General features: G+C 40.6%; 2 protein-coding genes across 4 annotated transcripts in view; one reads left to right on the top strand and one right to left on the bottom strand.

Moving 5' to 3' along the window:
• Positions 1 to 4,521, top strand: part of GSAP (gamma-secretase activating protein) — a 117,517-nt gene extending 112,996 nt beyond the window's left edge. For both annotated transcript variants that reach the window (XM_089685686.1, XM_089685694.1), the window contains one exon: positions 811 to 4,521. In XM_089685686.1, coding sequence (XP_089541812.1) covers positions 811 to 902 — 92 coding nt within the window. In that variant the 3' untranslated portion in view covers positions 903 to 4,521. The remainder of the gene's footprint in view (positions 1 to 810) is intronic.
• Positions 1,238 to 17,266, bottom strand: part of CCDC146 (coiled-coil domain containing 146) — a 142,371-nt gene continuing 126,342 nt past the window's right edge. For both annotated transcript variants that reach the window (XM_089685670.1, XM_089685676.1), the window contains exons 16-19: positions 14,812 to 14,940; positions 12,533 to 12,670; positions 12,101 to 12,349; positions 1,238 to 4,250 (exon numbers count right to left, since the gene is read on the bottom strand). In XM_089685670.1, the coding sequence (XP_089541796.1) occupies positions 4,047 to 4,250; positions 12,101 to 12,349; positions 12,533 to 12,670; positions 14,812 to 14,940 (720 nt within the window). In that variant the 3' untranslated portion in view covers positions 1,238 to 4,046. The remainder of the gene's footprint in view (positions 4,251 to 12,100; positions 12,350 to 12,532; positions 12,671 to 14,811; positions 14,941 to 17,266) is intronic.

Raw genomic sequence — 17,266 nt, 5'->3', positions numbered from 1 at the left:
CAGGACTTCTCCCTTTTCCATTAGCCATTGAATCTGTGTTTCATCACAAATGTGGGAGAGTAATAATAAACCTCTGCCACCTGCATCAATGATCTCTGTGTGTCTGTGAATGCTCTGCCTGTTTGAGGCTGTCAGATCTAATTACTGATGACTAGCTCTCACCTGCACCAGCACAAGACCGAGAGAATTGAGGGATATGTAGTTTCTTAACAAGAAGATTCAGTTCTCACACAACAGACAGAGGTCACACATTAACCTATGCAGTTCCATGCTGCATTCCTCATGTTTTAACAAACTGCTGACACAGGAGTGTGAAAATTTACTCTAATATAGACTGCGTACAGGGCAAAAAATGATACCATGAAACTACATGATCAATTCCCATCTTATGCAGGTGTAAAACACAAGGTGCAGGTAGGAAGGTGGATAATGCCTTTAAATACTAAGGCTGGCCATACACTATACAATTTTCTTACAAATTTCTGCCCAATTTCCTTTAGATTTACCTTCAACTGTGTAGTGCAAGGGCCTGCCTAATTGGATACAACTGAAAGTGTTGTTTGGGTTTGACCTCATATTATATGGTTTTTGGTAAATCGAAAGCACAAATCTCAAGAAAATTGTATAATGTATGGCCAGCCTTAATCGTGTCTCTCAGTCATATACTGTATCTCTAGATCTATAAAGCTGAACCTGCGTTACTTGATTGTAGTATTCTAATGTATGGTCCACTTTGAGATGTTCTCTTGTGTGTGCATATAATCTGTTTAACATTCTTAGAAAATATTTGTTTTCTCTTTGGTATTCCAGCTTTGAACCCCTTTGAAGAAGACAACATAGATGCTGCATTTCTTGAAGAAATTGCTTTAAAACGAACATCCGCTCTTCTTGGTCTTCATTAGTACTAGAAATCACTCATTCTACCGACCCTTTCCCTCTGCTGCATTCATAAGGGAACACAAACCTATTTCCTGTGACTTACCGTGAAAGCATGTGGTTTAATACATGAATGTGGCACAGATACCTGAATGTGGATGATGGCTACAGTGCTATTGTGGTCAGGCATCTTTTGACATCTGAAATGTCTATTGATTTCTCAGTTTTATGCTGGAAAACACTGGTTTTGTTCAGTGAGGCAGTTACATGAAATGCCGTTTTCCTTATAGGAAATTTTCAATGAAATGTGAAAAAGCTGTAAAATGTTTACATACTGAAATGTAAGCTTCATTACAACAGATTGTGTGCACAACTCATAATTTTAATCATCATTTTTTCTGTTAACCATTATAAATTATTCTATAATGTTTCATGTAGAAGAATAATCATTTTAAATACATTTCTATTTAGTTGAGATTTGAAGTGACCACATAATGTGAGTTGTTGAACTAAATATGGCCTTGATCTTACGCGTGTCCTGATTACCTGAGGGCTATAACCTTCACTTAAGCATTCTCTGGACTGATTTAATTCTTCAGATATTCAAAAATATTTACAGCACAATGTGTATGATACTTTTAAGACTGACAACACTTCCAAGGGAAGCTTAATTTTGTGTGTGTATATACATATTTTTGTACTTGACTGTTCCTGAGATTGGATCTTTTGTAAAGATAGAGCAGGATAAGTTCAGGGAAGTCTACCCTCACATCCCCGCTAAAGCGACGTCAGTCAGGAAATTCCACCTTTTTATTTTCACAAATATGAAAGCAAGCCTTCATTATCCCATGTTCATAAGAACAGTGTGTGAAATTAATTCACACCTGATTTTCTGGTTGATGGAGAGTTCAATCAATGGTAATTTCAAACTATCCATTATTTTTATAGTGTAAGTAATTTATAGACAAAAAGATCAGTTTAAATTACTATCTTGTGAAAGCATTATGTGTTTCTTTACAAGGTAAGGTCATTTTTTCCTTTGTAAATTAACATCTCTCACTGTATGGCCACATAAAAGACCTCTGACAGCAAGTTGTGAAAATGAAATCTTATTTCAGTTTCCCACTATACCCCTAACAAGGTATACTCACTCCACGCTCTTTCTGCTGAGTCCACCCTGAATAAGTTCTGATATCCAAGTTCACCCAAATGGATAACATCACTGCTTTCCTCAACATGACAGTCAGGCTTTGTGATTGTCTGCCCAGACCTGATCACTATCACATGGGGAGGTCAAATTTTGTCTTGTACTGAGAATCCCCAGTCCATTAGAGCAATGGAGAGATGTCTCAGACAGAGTAAGAAGTCTGCATAGGAGCATGGATGGGTGAGCATACCTTGCTGGGGGGGAAGGGGAGAGATAAGGTCTTGTGTTCCTTTGGAATTTTAAAACCTTTTAATTGAACTTCTTTGCCCTCCAAATATTTGTTTGATGTGAGACAGCAGTCTCCATCAAGTTTGGATTTACACCTTTCTGTGCTTTTTTTTTTTTTTTTTTTTTTTTTTTTTTGTTCATGCATTTTACGTGTTTAATGGGCTTTAATGTGATGCTTATGTTGTCTTATAAAGTACATTAATACCTTAAGAAATGGCTATTGCACAGATGTAACCTAGCACCATTTAAAACATTAACTAACGTGTACATACGTTGATATTCTGTGTAATATTGGGCTGTTAAACCTATACTGAGCTTACCTAGTTCAGTGTGGGGAATTGATAGCATTTTCAATTTTAAAAAAAAAAAGTTAAATTATATTGACCTCACTTGTAAGGGACCTCCCGGCGGTACCACTAGCACTCCACTGATCGGACGTTCCCGGCGTACGGAGTCTAAGCCCCAAGGTACTTGTTCACCAGGGCCCCTGATGGTGGGGATGGACTTGGAGTACCCTGGGACCAGGTCGTGACTCCTGAGGACACCCGTCAGTGGTAGGGGTATTCGCCAGGGGCTCCCACGGGAGAGAGCCAGGTATGAGGAGGTCTGGAGACCCCGTTGAGAGGAATGGATGGATGGCTGAGCAAGTGCAAGGTCATACAAGCCGGGTCGGTAACTATGGGGACGGTGCGGTACAGAGCAGCGGGCAAAGAATAGTCGGGTCACACGCCAGGTCAGCAACAGCAGGTCAGATCCAATAGGGGGCATTCAGGAGAGAGGTCAGACAAGCAAGGGTCAAGAACAGGAGAAACAGCAAGGTCAGGGCACAATCCGGGTCAGCAACTTACTTTCACAGGTTTCACAGGTACACAGGATTCAAAGAGACCAGAAGGCACTGAATGACAGCTCAGGGCTGTTTAAATATCCTGCCCTGCGCTGTCATTGGTGCCAGGCGCGCACCCGTGGTCTCTACTGCGCATGCGCGAACCTGGTTGCCACGGTCGGCCAGGTCCCGGCGCCCGCGTCCCTGCACAGGGCGGTGTACTGCGCCTGCGCCGAGCCCAGCGGCGCAGCGATCCCCGACATTACTGTTAGTGGCACGTGCAGACAAGTCTGAGAAATGGTGGCATAGATCATAAAATATGTTAAGAAAATGATGTACAAATTTACGTTGGCATTAAATATATGTTTTAGTGTTATGAGAATGTGGTAGGACTAAAAGAAAAAAGGGTGTTAGTGTGATATTTGGGTGTTTTATCAGCAAAACAAGTTCACCTAATAGTGGGAAAGATGCGTAAAAGTGTTTAAAAGAAAACATATTCTTGTTACCAATAGCAACCAATTTTACTTCCTTAACCTGCACCAGATGTTGGTTAGAAGCCAGTTGCTATGTTTCTTTACAACGCTTTTATGTGCAAGCCAGTGTGTACTTTAGAAGGCCAAAATGCAGCAAATGTATGAAACTGTAAGGTCATTTAGCCCACATTTTGAAGTGTTGCATAACACTTAGTATATGCCTGAAGGCCTTTACTGGTGTACTACAGTAGTAGAGCTATTCTGCGTCGGACATTTTAAATGGCAAGTGAAATTTCACACATTCTGAATTACAGAACTGCCCTTTTTCCTCTCATTTTACTACAGTGTCAGTAGATGTAAAAGGTTTCCCTGCCATTTTATATGTACAAGGATGTACAGAAACTATCATTCCTATCTCTGTCCATAACGCTCCCTAAGGTTAAATTTCAATTGGCTTTATCATTGGCTTTCTTATGTGCCGCATGTTTGAGCCTGGCTCACTGGGCTTGAAAGGTGCCAAAGCACCATAAGGTCGAGGAAGAGGAAGAACATTTTCATCTTCAGGTATGTAAGCATTAGGACGCTGCTCCGCTGTGGTGTAGGTTCCATTTGGCAAAAAGTGTTGTTCTTCCTCCTCTTGAATCTGCAGAAGAAGTTTATAGCCATTAGTAATATGATGATTATTGTTTTGTTGGAATTTTAAATACTGACATGTTTTTGGCATTATGTGATGCAAGTAGGTCTTTAGCATTTCTTAGAACTTAATGTCTTTTTTACAGATCTAATTAACAAACATGTAAACTAATACTACAGATATTGTGACTCAGGTATTACAATTTTCAAATGGTTTATAAAACTAGTTTTCTAATTTTATACATGTGAAATGCTTGTTAAAAATAAAATTTGTCATGCAATATTGGTCTGTTTTGTGTATGACTATCTGCAGGGAACATCAAGCCTATTAGTGACATGCATTTATGCCAAGATCAGTGATGAACCATTTTGGTTTCATCCTTTAACCTGTGGTTAAAAAGAGTCCCACACAGTGGATTAATTTACTTTCCCTAATCCTGTTTGCAGCCTCAGTACCCACTGAAGCCACCTTCAAAATCTCAAAGTTTCTCCCAAGAACTTTCCTTCAATACTCTGGCTTGGTATCTGTTCCTTTCTATATATCAAGAGGAACCAGACAAGGTAGCCCTCTGTCCTCTTTACTTTTTATTTTAGTGATAAAACCCCTAGCCCAACTTTAAGACCTAAACATAACAGGCCTTGAGGTTGCTGTTGTGTGCCAAAAATTGTCTCTTAGCTAACAATGCGATTTCTTTATCATAAATCTAATTTCCGCTCTCCCTTATCTTCTCACCACATTACATACTTTCACCAAAATCTCAGGCGTCACTAACAATGTCAAATTAATGGCATCTCATTCCCACCATTCGCTGTATATCTCTTACAACAGTGTTTTGAATTTAAGTGCGTTGTTATATCTTCACAAACTGGATAGAAAAGCTGGGTGCACCCAGTCCAATGAAGTACTCTCTAGCAACACAAATACACCAGCTGGCTAAATGACATGCAACATGGGTAAGCTTAAAAGTGGTAAACCTCAATCCCTTAATAATAGATAAAATTAGGTACTTCACAAAGGTTCAAACATCAAAAACTAAATTGTTGCTCATTAACCACTTGCCCTCCAGAGGATTTACCCCCCTTCCTGACCAGGCCATTTTTTGCGTTATGGCGCTGCATTACTTTAACTGACAATTGCGCATCATGCAATGCCGCACCCAGATTCAATTTGTCCTTTTTTTTCCCAAGAATTGAGCGTTCTTTCGGTGGTATTTGATCGCCTGTGCATTTTTATGTATTTTTTTTTTTCTTTTACGCTATAAGCAAAAAGACCAATTTTGAGAAAAAAATCAATATTTTGGACTTTTTGCTAATAAGCATGTCCAGTAAAAAAATTTACAAAATCAAATTTCATCATAAATTTAGGCCAAAATGTATTCTGCTACATGTCTTTGCTAGAAAAAAATCCCAATACGTGTACATTAATTGGTTTATGTTTCTTAGCTAACAATGCAATTTCTTTATCAGACCCCCACCCCACCTATCATCCCGCACACTAAAACCCCCCCAACACTCCACTCCTTCGACTTTGCTACCACTGAAGAGGTCACTAAGGTCTTCTCTGAAGCCCGCCTCACCACCTGCCCCCTTGACCCTGTCCCCACACAACTCCTACGGTCACCCTCCTCCTCCATCCTACGCTCCCTCACTCACAACTTCAAACTCTCCCTCTCTACTGGCACATTCCCCTCCCCCCTAAAGCACGTGCACATCACTCCCATACTTAAAAAAACCCTCCCTGGACCCCACCGACCTGAACAACCTTAGACCCATCTCTCTGCTGCCATTTTCATCCAAGCTCCTCGAGCGTTTAGTCTATAATCACCTAAGCTCCCACCTCAACGACAACAAACTCCTTGATCCCCTACAGTCTGGCTTCTGTCCCCTACACTCCACCGAAACCGCCCTACTCAAACTCACCAACGACCTGCTAACCGCCAAAGCTAATGGCCACTACTCAGTGCTCCTACTCCTCGACCTCTCCGCTGCCTTCGACACAGTCTACCACCCCCTCCTCCTTAAAAAAACTATACTCCCTTGGCCTCAGACACTCCGCTCTCTCCTGGCTCTCCTCCTATCTATCCCAGCGCTCCTTCAGTGTTATCTATAAAGCTGCCACCTCCCCCTCTCTCCCCCTCTCTGTTGGGGTCCCCCAAGGCTCTGTCCTCGGGCCCCTTCTCTTCTCCATCTACACCTCCTCCCTTGGCCAACTGATACACTCCTACGGCTTCAACTACCACCTCTACACCGATGACACGCAAATCTACCTCTCTACCCCTCGCCTCACCCCTTCAGTCTCCGCCCGAATCACCCGCCTACTGAACGACATATCAGATTGGATGTCACTCCACTTCCTCAAACTAAACCTTTCCAAAACTGAGCTCCCTAGTTTTCCCCCCAGCCCACGCCCCCCCCCCAACCTCTCCATCATGACCAATAACGCCATCATCAGTCCCACCCCGCAAGCCAAAGTTCTGGGTGTCATTCTAGACTCCAATCTGTCCTTCCAGCCCCATGTCCAATCACTGGCAAACTCATGCAGGCTCCACCTCCGCAACATCTCCAAAATACGTTCGTTCCTAACCCAAGATGTAACAAACTAGCTCATCAGAGCTGGGAGCGGAGTTCTTCTTTTACTTTCTGTTATGTGAGGTATTCCTCGAATCATTCCTCACATCCTCCCTTTCCAGCCCTGAGAGGCCCTTATCTCCTGACAGATGGTGGGGGTCAGCCCAGGAGAAACATTCCTGGTGGGGCCAGCAGGCTGGGAAAACTGTCACCTTTCTCACCTACGTCTGATAAGGCCACATTTCTCAGAGGGCTGGAAAGCATTGACCCAAAACGGCGTAAGCCCACACATTATCAAACTGACCAGAGTAATTGAACATTCCTCGGGGTCAACCGTATGTTTCATGTCATGTATTAGGAAGCTATAGTTTATTCAGTTTCCCACTGACCACTCCCAAAACGTGTAGTCCGAGCCCCCCCTCCCCTTTGAGAGGAACGTTTAAGAGACACAAGTGAGTTAGAGATGCAGAGACACACAGACACACACAGATCTCCGAGGTAACATCGTAACAGAGGAGATCAAAGAACCTTTCTGATCTGCATCTTGGATTTGCAAATCCAGGCATATGGGCAAGTAACTTAACCCTGTAATCTTCTTCCTAATTATCTCTTTGCTGTGTCTTTATATACATATATATATATTTTTGTGACATCTCTTTGTAAATATTTTATCGCACCTGTTTTGACCCTGTTAGAAATAAATATTTCTTTCTGAAAGTGTTAAACTGTTTCTAAGCACTTACTTGCAATTCACGAATCCCTGCCTTTGAAGAGATGCTACTGTTTGTTATATCTCTGTATAGCAGGTCCGTGGGCCGTGCTATATAGATCAATATATCAATCATTATAGTGTATATTTGATAACGGGAGTTTCCCAGTCTCCGACAAAAGTGGTGGTGGCAGTAGAAGGGTTAGTTGCGTAATTAACCCGACCCAGTAACAAGCGCATTCAGGCTGCAAGCACAGATTGTAGACCATTAGCTGGGCAATCGCTGTGTAGGGTGCAGCTGGGTGGGGCCTTGTTACGCACGTCACACCGCGGTTTGGATTGGCCGGCCCTTCGGTCACGAGTTTGGGGAGAAGGTCTGGGGTCTGACGCCGTGGGCGTGACGTATTACTGTTAGTCGCGGCTGTGCGATTGTCGCCTGTTGGTGGCGGCGACCGTGGGCCGTGACACCAGACACTACTAAACAACTTATTCACTCCATTATTATCTCACGACTCGACTACTGAAACTCCCTCCTCACCGGCCTACCTCATCACAGACTATCCCCGCTTCAGTCTATCCTGAACTCTGCGGCCAGACTCATCCACCTTACCAACCGCTCCGTATCCGCCACTCCCCTCTGTCATTTCCTTCACTGGCTTCCGATTGCAAAACGCATAAAATTCAAACTTTTAACATTGACGTACAAAGCTATTCAAAATACTGCCCCAAACTACCTCACCGACCTGATATCCAAATACCACCCAAAACGTACTCTTTGCTCCTCACAAGACCTCCTACTCTCTAGCTCCCTGGTTTCCTCCTCCCATGCCCAACTCCAGGACTTCTCCAGGTCTTCCCCCATGCTCTGGAACTCACTACCCCAATCCATCAGACTGTCACCTACCCTCCTCACCTTTAGGCGCACCCTGAAAACCTATCTCTTCAGGGAAGCCTACCCTGCCCTCACCTAACTGCCGATCTCCTCCACTCCTCCTACCCCTCCATCCCCCACAGCCATTTCCTCCTGTACCACTATCCCCTCCCTCCTAGATTGTAAGCTCCACGGAGCAGGACCCTCGAACCCCTCATGTATTGTATTGTTACTGTATTGTCTCATGTACTGTCTCCCACTATAATGTACAGCGCTGAGCAAACATTTTGGCGCTATATAAATACTGAATATTAATAATAATTATGTGAAAGTTATAGAGTTTCCAAATGGCAGTATAGATACTGGGATATTTTTTTTCCCAACTAGTAATGGCGGCAATCATTGACTTTAGTGGGACTGCGGTGGGCATTCTGACACTGGGGGAGAACTAATATGGTGTCACTGACATCCCCAGTGACATCAATACAGTGATCAGTGGTAAAAAAAACAGCGCTGACACTATACTAATGACACTGGGCAGGAAGGGATTATGTTAGGGGCAATCAAAGGGGTTATTGTGTGTAAGAAGTGTTTTACTGGGGGGGTGTGATTCACTGTAGGCACACTGATTGGGCTGGCTGTGCTGTGCACAACCATCCCGAACAGTGTGCCCGAGCTGACAGGGAGGAAGACTGTGAACAAAACTGTCTTCCTCCCCATCTGTGATTGTTGGTAATCACTGGTGGGAACCTGGTGATTGACATCCAAGGCCATGCCCCCCTACCCGGAAATGCAAAATCACGTGTATATATACGTGATTTTGCACCGCCGTGTAGCAGTATATCTGCTATACGGTGGTGGATAAGCGGTTAAGACTTTGGGACTCTTATAATTATACAGGAGGCCTGATATTTCCACACCTACCCATCCAGTCATTATTGTGGAACCTCTCCTTCCCCTAGGTATGGAAGCCCCAGAGAATTTCACCTATTTGACCCACCACAGTATTGCTCTTCTGAACCATTTAGATTCCAGCTTGTGTTCAATCTTTTTAATATTTCCTGAAAAAGTTTGATATTCTGTCATAGTATAAACCAATGGAAATTAAAAGCAGAATATGTGGTCCGCAGTGACAGTCAATACAATGCTGTACCCTTGATAGGGATAAGCTGACGCATTTCGGGAGATAAACCCCCTTCCTCAGAGCTATTGAGGAAGGGGGTTTATCCCCCAAAACGCGTTAGAAATCCCTATCAAGGGTACAGCATTGTATTGACTGTCACTGCGGACCACATATTCTGCTTTTAATTTCCGTTGGTTTGTGAGTATACATCCATTTGTCTATTAATAAAAACGTGGTGTACCACAGTAATGCATGATGAGAGTGCGCCCTTGTCTGCTTTTGTTCAATTCAAACTCATGACTTTCCTCATCACTATGACAAACAAACCATAGCTAAGGATTGGATAATGGAATGCCAAAGTTGGAAAATATGGGTCCTCTGGGTTAAACACAGTTTTCTATCTGACATTGATCATTTGGCTCCTTCACCTTTTAGGGTTCTACTCAGCAGACTTTATACATGTCTCCAGTCATGGATTCCCCCTTTTTCCCACCTTTTGCGAGTTTCATTTGACTATTTTTCTTATATGCCAGCTTTGTCCCACCTCTATGGGATCTTAGCCATGACTAGTTTCACAATACCAGGCTGCTGCCTACACAACACACACATAGCGCCTTTGCCAATACCGCCTTACAACCAATCCAACCCCATCCATACTACTTTATATAATGTTGATTTTTATTGTAATGATTGGGTCTGTTTCTCGTGCAACATTATCGGATGTTTATTCACTGTAAGTTTACCTATTTTCTACTAATTTCCCCTTTCTGAAAAAACTCTTAAAACCCTATTTAACAGAAAACCCTGGTATTTCTGTGTAGTCAAGATACACCTACACAATGCAGGCTGAGAACAGGAGCAGCAAATTAAGCCTAGGTGCTCTTATATGGGGATGTGCTTCACAGTGTGCAGGTACTAATCTTTAAATTGAGGCACTTGAAGGTGCTGCTATGCGTCAGGAAGGGTCTTTTTTTTAATACACAAAGTACACTGTAATCTGCACAGGTTGATTTGTTCTTGCATTGTAAACCTGTGTTCTGTTCAAACATCATATATCATACATAGAAAAAATAGTGTATCTGTTAATGATTGCATTTGGAGCAAATATAGGTTAATTTCATGATGGTAAAGGACCCCAATATGTTCCTTGTGTACACAAGCAATTGATAAAAAAAACATGTAGGGAAAAAAGTCCTTGTGGCAATCAATCACGTTATTGTTTTATCTGTTGTCACCATGTTACAAGGCCTGCAGCTGGAAACAAGCTCAATTAATTGAATGTAAAATACGAAGAAACCTCCCGCGCTGCCACAAAAAACCCCACCAAATACTAAACTAAACCCCCCCAGCCTGGAAAAGCGGCTAGCACTCAGCTGTATAACCAAATAGTAAGGAGACCAAAAAAAGGAAAGTGGTCCTGTGCTAGTCACAAATCTAAATGAATCGGCAAGGAAAAGTGGGAGAAATGTGAGGCCCACAAATACAGTACCAAAAATGTGGGAAAAAAGCACAAACAGCACTTCCTCAGGCCCTGATACCTATATGGTTTTCACGTTTGCATTTCCTTATATGTCCAGTTCATTTACCACATAACTATAGCACATCTTTAGGATCATCACGTTTAGTTGAGGATGTGTTTGTTTGCTGTTTTTCATATATTGTAGTGAACTTGTGCTGTTTGTGCTTTTTTTCCCCCACATTTTTGGTACTGTATTTGTGGGCATCACATCTTGCTGATTCATTTATATTTTTGATTAGTGCAGCACCACTTTCCTTTTTTTAAGCTCAGTACATTTTAACCTTCCATATTTTAAAACCGCACAAACTTTCTAAACAACTGTGATTTATGTACCTGAATTTTTCTTTTCCTGAGTTATGGTCAAACATATTACCATTTGATCTCACAATCTCCTTTCAATCTACCAATTATTATGCAGTTTGAGGGTTCACCTAATCCTCTATAAATGTAGAGGTTTGTTAATGTAGGCACTTAAATAAGACTTTTGGTAACCATAAAGGAGATCATACATTGGGATTATGATGTGTGTGGCCAGGTTTAGTAACAAGGCTAAATGCAAGCAAAAGAAACTTCACACATTTCTTTGCAAACTAGCCACAGATTGAATTGAAATTCATCTGGTTCAACAGGGACTGACCGAATTTCGATCCATCTATAGGTGCTCCCACTCGCCAGAGGTTAATAACGATCAACATTTTTTGAACAGGACTGTTGGAAAATTGTTCTCAATCAGCTGGCTGCAGCTGCTGATCAGTGTTTTCTGACAGCGGCGGTGTTCTGCAGTCTGAATACAATGGCACAATTGAAAGGATTCATTCACCCACCGTGCATGTGTGAATGGGGGAATCCATTTGTGTTTTTGTTTTGCTCAGTTCTCTGGCTAATGCAAACTAAAATGAGGCATCTATGGCTAGTTTAAAGCTTGTGTATGATGTATGCCTGGCAGCTACAATCAGGGTGATTTCAGCTGTGTACAGATCACTCACTGCTGTTTGAAAAGTAAATACATATTTCTTAAGGACCTAGACTGCTAAATGCCATAAAATGACAGCCTTCTTTAAACTTCATACCCTTGTCTTTTCTTCTCTCTCAAGTTGGCGTATACGTTCTTCACGCACTAAGCGCTTCCATTCTTGCTTGATTTCCCCACTCGGTGGCAACCCCTGTTCCATCCTTGCATGGCATGTTTCAACAAACTTTTCTTTATCTCTTACTTCTTGCTGCAGCTTTATGCAGTTGGCTTGCTGCATAGATAACTCTGCAATTTGGGACATCATTTTACGAGTTGTGTCTTTAATCTTGTTTTTCATTTTATTTATCTGCCAAAATAATAAGAGTATGAGACATTAGAACAGCAAAGCACTGTGTTAATATGGATTGACTTTTCTTTTTCACAGACTAGGGCTAATATATTTAAATTGTGCTTTTTCATTTATAGCCATTCAGCATAAAAGTAGTATTATCTGAATCTTGGGAAAAGGCAGATATTTCTCATTACAGACCTTTTTAGCACAAGTTAAAGTGTCTTCTTTGCCATTTTCAGCTTTTATGCGTATCCTGTCTGATAGCTTAGAGACTTGCTCGTAGAGGAAATCTTTTTCCAGCAACTGTTCCTCCTTCTCAGCCAGGCGCAGTTCAAGCTGCATTGAATGCAAATACATATAAATCAGATGCCAGTTTCTATAACGGTACAGGGAGAAGTGCAGTAGCTTAGAAGAATCACTTTTCCCATATATCAGTCATTAGAGAACACATAAAGGCTATATCCATAATTGGCTACAAAGAAGACAGCAAATAGAGTAAATTAATTCTGTAAAGTTTCCAACAGCACTAACCTAAATGAATACGCATTTCTGGTATATAACATATTAGGCCAGGTCCATGGATGTGTATATGCTGTAATGCATATTACTGGTTTTAAAAGAGGCACAACGTAAGCATGTGTAGACACTAACGATGAACTAATTTGTAATATAAAATGATGTAGCGCTTACACAAAATAATGCATAAACAATAAATATTGTGCATAAACAGTGACCCCAGACACTCAGTGACTTGTAATCGAAGAGTGAAAAATATATAAATATGTAAGTGCAGCCTTTGGGCTTTAAACCTACATGAATATATTGATCACACAAGGATCAAGTAATAGAGTGAAACAAAATGCACAAACAACTTTAATAAAGATGATGAAATGAAATCAACTCTAGTGATCACACTAATTTCCCAACCGATTGATCAGAATGAGATCATAAAAGCTATCTAAAGTGCGAAAAATAGCCCAATGACTATATCTGTGCTCTGAAAGAAAGACTCTGAAAGGTCCAAGTGATGTCTTGCAATAAACAGTACAAAAAAAAATATATATATACGCATGTGTACAAATAATCAAAAATGAAAACCAAAGTGAAAAATACATAACCACATACACTACTGCATGCGTAATGGTGACAAATAATATTCCAACGTGAATATATAATAAAATAAAAAAACTTCAAACGCCCTACAAATTCCCCACAAAATAAAAATATTAAATATTAAAAAGTCCAGGGTTAGCCCTGAAGAAGTCACGTGACGTGACGCAATGCGTCGGCAGCGCAGTGAGGTACTTCCGGTCATTGGACTATTTTTTGCACTTTAGATAGCTTTTATGATTTCATTCAGATCAACCGGTTGGGAAATTAGTGTGATCACTAGAGTTGATTTCATTTCATCATCTTTATTAAAGTTGTTTGTGCACTTTGTTTCACTCTATTACTTGATCCTTGTGTGATCAATATATTCATGTAGGTTTACAGCCCACAGGCTGCACTTATATATTTTTATTTATATATTTTTCACTCTTCGACTACAAGTCACTGAGTATGAGGGGTCACTGTATATGCACAATATTTATTGTTTATGCATTATTTATTTTGTGTAACCGCTACATCATTTTATATTACATTTTCTGTACAGATCTATGGGTCTATGATTGGATGTTGGCAGCTGCACTTAGTTTAGTTTGTTTTTATAGTCAGTAGGCAGAAGCGCAACAGGTCTCACCTTTAATTCAATGAACTAATTTGCTCTCCTTTTTGTCTGTTAAATGTAACATCGAAAGCATTTTGTTATATATTTTCAATAAGTGCAAAACAATACCTTCCAGAAATCTAGCGAGTTATTTATTTCCTTTCTTCTGTCTGTACTGCCTTATGTCTATAGAACATCTCCCTTCTAGGATATGGAGATGTGTTTGAATTCCAAATTAGGAAAGCTGCCTAGGACAGGAACTGTGTTACTGACAGAATCACTATGTGAAAGAAAAGTAAAAAAAACACATTAAAATAAGTGTTTGATTTAGTGGTAGGTTTGCAATATCAACAGCTTAGTGTACCTGTCATTCCGCTAACATTTCCCTCACTGGCCATGCCTTAGGCACTCTCGAGTAAGGAGAGATGAGTTGATTTCTTAAAAGCAAATAGGCTGTTCACCTTGCAAGGAAATTTTCCTCAGGGCTTAGTGAATGTGGTGAAATTTCACTTTGCAAAGAAGTCGTGTGCAAGGAAAATAAAAAAAAAAAGATAACATTTTTTGCTTGCACATTGGATGATGGAATTCAGCAGCACTTCACCTCCTTTGCTAAATGAAGTGAAAATTCCCTTGAAAAGTGCAACTTGCCTTAAAACATGAAGTCTGCTGGAGGCTGTTATTGCCAGATTTCCCTCCATGGCAAGTATAACATGCCTACAGAACATTTCTAGTGAGAATTAATTTATACTGGCTTTGTTGTTAACTCCACCTCCTCTGTTTTCTTCAGAAGCTCTGGTTGTGATGGGTCCTTTCCTTCAAGCTTACGCGTCCTGGTTATTTTCTCTGGATCCTCTGCATGTTTTTCCAGGTCGTTTAATCTGTCATTACACTGAGAAAGCTGCTCAATAAGGAAAAAAAATATTGTTAACTAAATATTCAGTAATACAGTAGATTACTTTATATGCAGCAGAAATTAAAAAGTCATAATTATACTGTGGCTTTGTTTTACTTCTACAAATGTTTGTCTCTTCTACAAATGTGGCTTTATGCAATTCTTTTTTTAAAAAGAGTCAGGAACTATTCTATTAGAACACTTTAGGCTGTTTCTGTACAATAAACCAGTGATACCCTTTATCCCATTAGCGTTTGTTTTCATCCATGCAGGAATTGTAGATATACAAGATTTGTTTAAAGCATCTATGTCACATCACACAAATGCATTATGTAAAGCTGTCAGAATAGGTTGTATCAGGGGCGGACTGACCATTTGGAAACTGGCACTGCCTGAGGGCCCAGGGTCAGTAGGGGGCCCCATGAGATGCCCCTGGTACCTTTTTCATAGGCTTTTTTGAGTTTGGGCAAGGACACAGGGGCCCCATGATCCCCTATTGCCCGGGGGCCCCATGAGTAGTCAGTCCGCCCCTGGGTTGTATCATAAATGCCAGATCTGAACCACCAGCAGTCCAGCTCTCCAGTCCAACAAATTATAAACTTTGTTAGCCAAACTCCTAGCCCAAGCTTACCCATAGTACACATATCACTGGGGAGCATATTCAGTTATTGAAATATGATTGCTGTATATGCAAACTCTTCTTGCCTCAAAGGTGGACCACTAATAACTCACCAGAAACACACTTACATTTTACTATAGCATGAAACATGTTAGATCCTTACCAATCAAGTGACTAGATATTTTTTGGAGCATTACTGTATTCTTGCCAGACAATCAAAAATAAAGGAGCCTATATACTGTATAAAGGGATGAAACCTAATAGTGTTTATTAGAACAAATGGTTTTGCCTGATGATAAAGCTGGTCTCAATGCCATCTTTTTGCCATATTTCAACAAATGTGAAAAAAATCCAGCACAATGTACACTCATCAGTCGCTTTATTATGTACACCTTGAAAGTGCCAAGAAAATATCCCCCATACCATTACACCACTAGCCTGAACCATTGATACAAGGCAGGATGGATCCATGCTTTTATGTTGTTGATGCCAAATTCTGACCCTACCATCTGAATATCGCAGCAACCAGTCTGCCCATTCTTGTCTGACATCAACAAGGCATTTTCGTCCACACAACTGCCACTCAGTGGATATTTTCTCTTTTTTGGACCATTCTCTGTAAACCCTAGAGATGGTTGTGTGTGAAAATCCCAATAGATCAGCAGTTTTTGAAATACTCAGGCCAGCCCCTCTGGCACGAACAAACATGCCACGTTCAAAGTCGCGTAAATCCTCTTCTTTCCCCATTCTAAAGCTCAATTTGAACTTTAGCAAGTTGCCTTCACCACATCTACTTGCCTAAATGCGTTGAATTGCTGCCATGTGATTGGCTGATTACCAATTTGTGTTGCCAAGCAATTGAACAGGTGCACTTAATAAAGTGGCCGGTGAGTGTATTTTCTAAAAATGTCCCATATAGTCTGCTCCACCTTAAGCCTGGCATAACCCAATATTATCAAAAGATGGCCACTGCAGAATGCCATTTCAACAGGACAGAATAATATAATAATAATAATGGTGATAGTTGTTGATGCTAAGAATTTGCTGCAAGTCACCAGTTTTTTACTTTTTTGGAAATTTGTCTGCTTTTCACTATTTTTGACAATATTAAATAAGTTCCAAAGCCGCAATACATATTGTGGCTAAGCCAGCCAAGTTTTTAAGATGTTTCCTTTGGAAACTGAAATGGCAAGAAGCCTAATAAGTGTGGAAATATTCAAGAGGAGGAACATTGAATACAGAATGTTTTTTGTCTAATGATATTTTTTATCTTTAGGGAGAATGTTCATTCAAAGTTCTCGCTTTCATACTGAAATAGAGAGTTTAAAAAGAAGAGCAGAGGAAAATTTGTCAAATCTACTTACAAACATTCTTTATTGGAATGACTATTTCTGAACAGTTTTAAAGGTAATCTAAAGAGTTCAGAAAGGCAGCAAGGCAACTAGAAGTCAAATCAACAAGTTTTCCAGAGTATTTATATATCTGTATGGAGATTTGCATACAATATCCTAAATCTTTAATTTTAAGTAAATGCTTGTTTACTCATTTAAAAAATAAATGCATAACAAATAAACGCAAAACTTTCTTTTCTTTAGATTTGGATAGAGTGGTCAGGTTTTAACTGCTGTTTTGTGTTCCCATTAGGCAGATTCACACTCTTAACTGTCCTGATCACCAGTGTCACTGGAAATAAAAGTGACGGTAAATCCAAAA

This window comes from Staurois parvus, unplaced genomic scaffold (assembly GCF_062004578.1).
Source record: "Staurois parvus isolate SC_StPar_1 unplaced genomic scaffold, SC_StPar_1.0 ptg000019l, whole genome shotgun sequence".
Classification (NCBI taxonomy): Eukaryota; Metazoa; Chordata; class Amphibia; order Anura; family Ranidae; genus Staurois; species Staurois parvus.
Note: the sequence above shows the minus strand (reverse complement) of the source record. Positions and strands in the feature narration are given on the sequence as shown.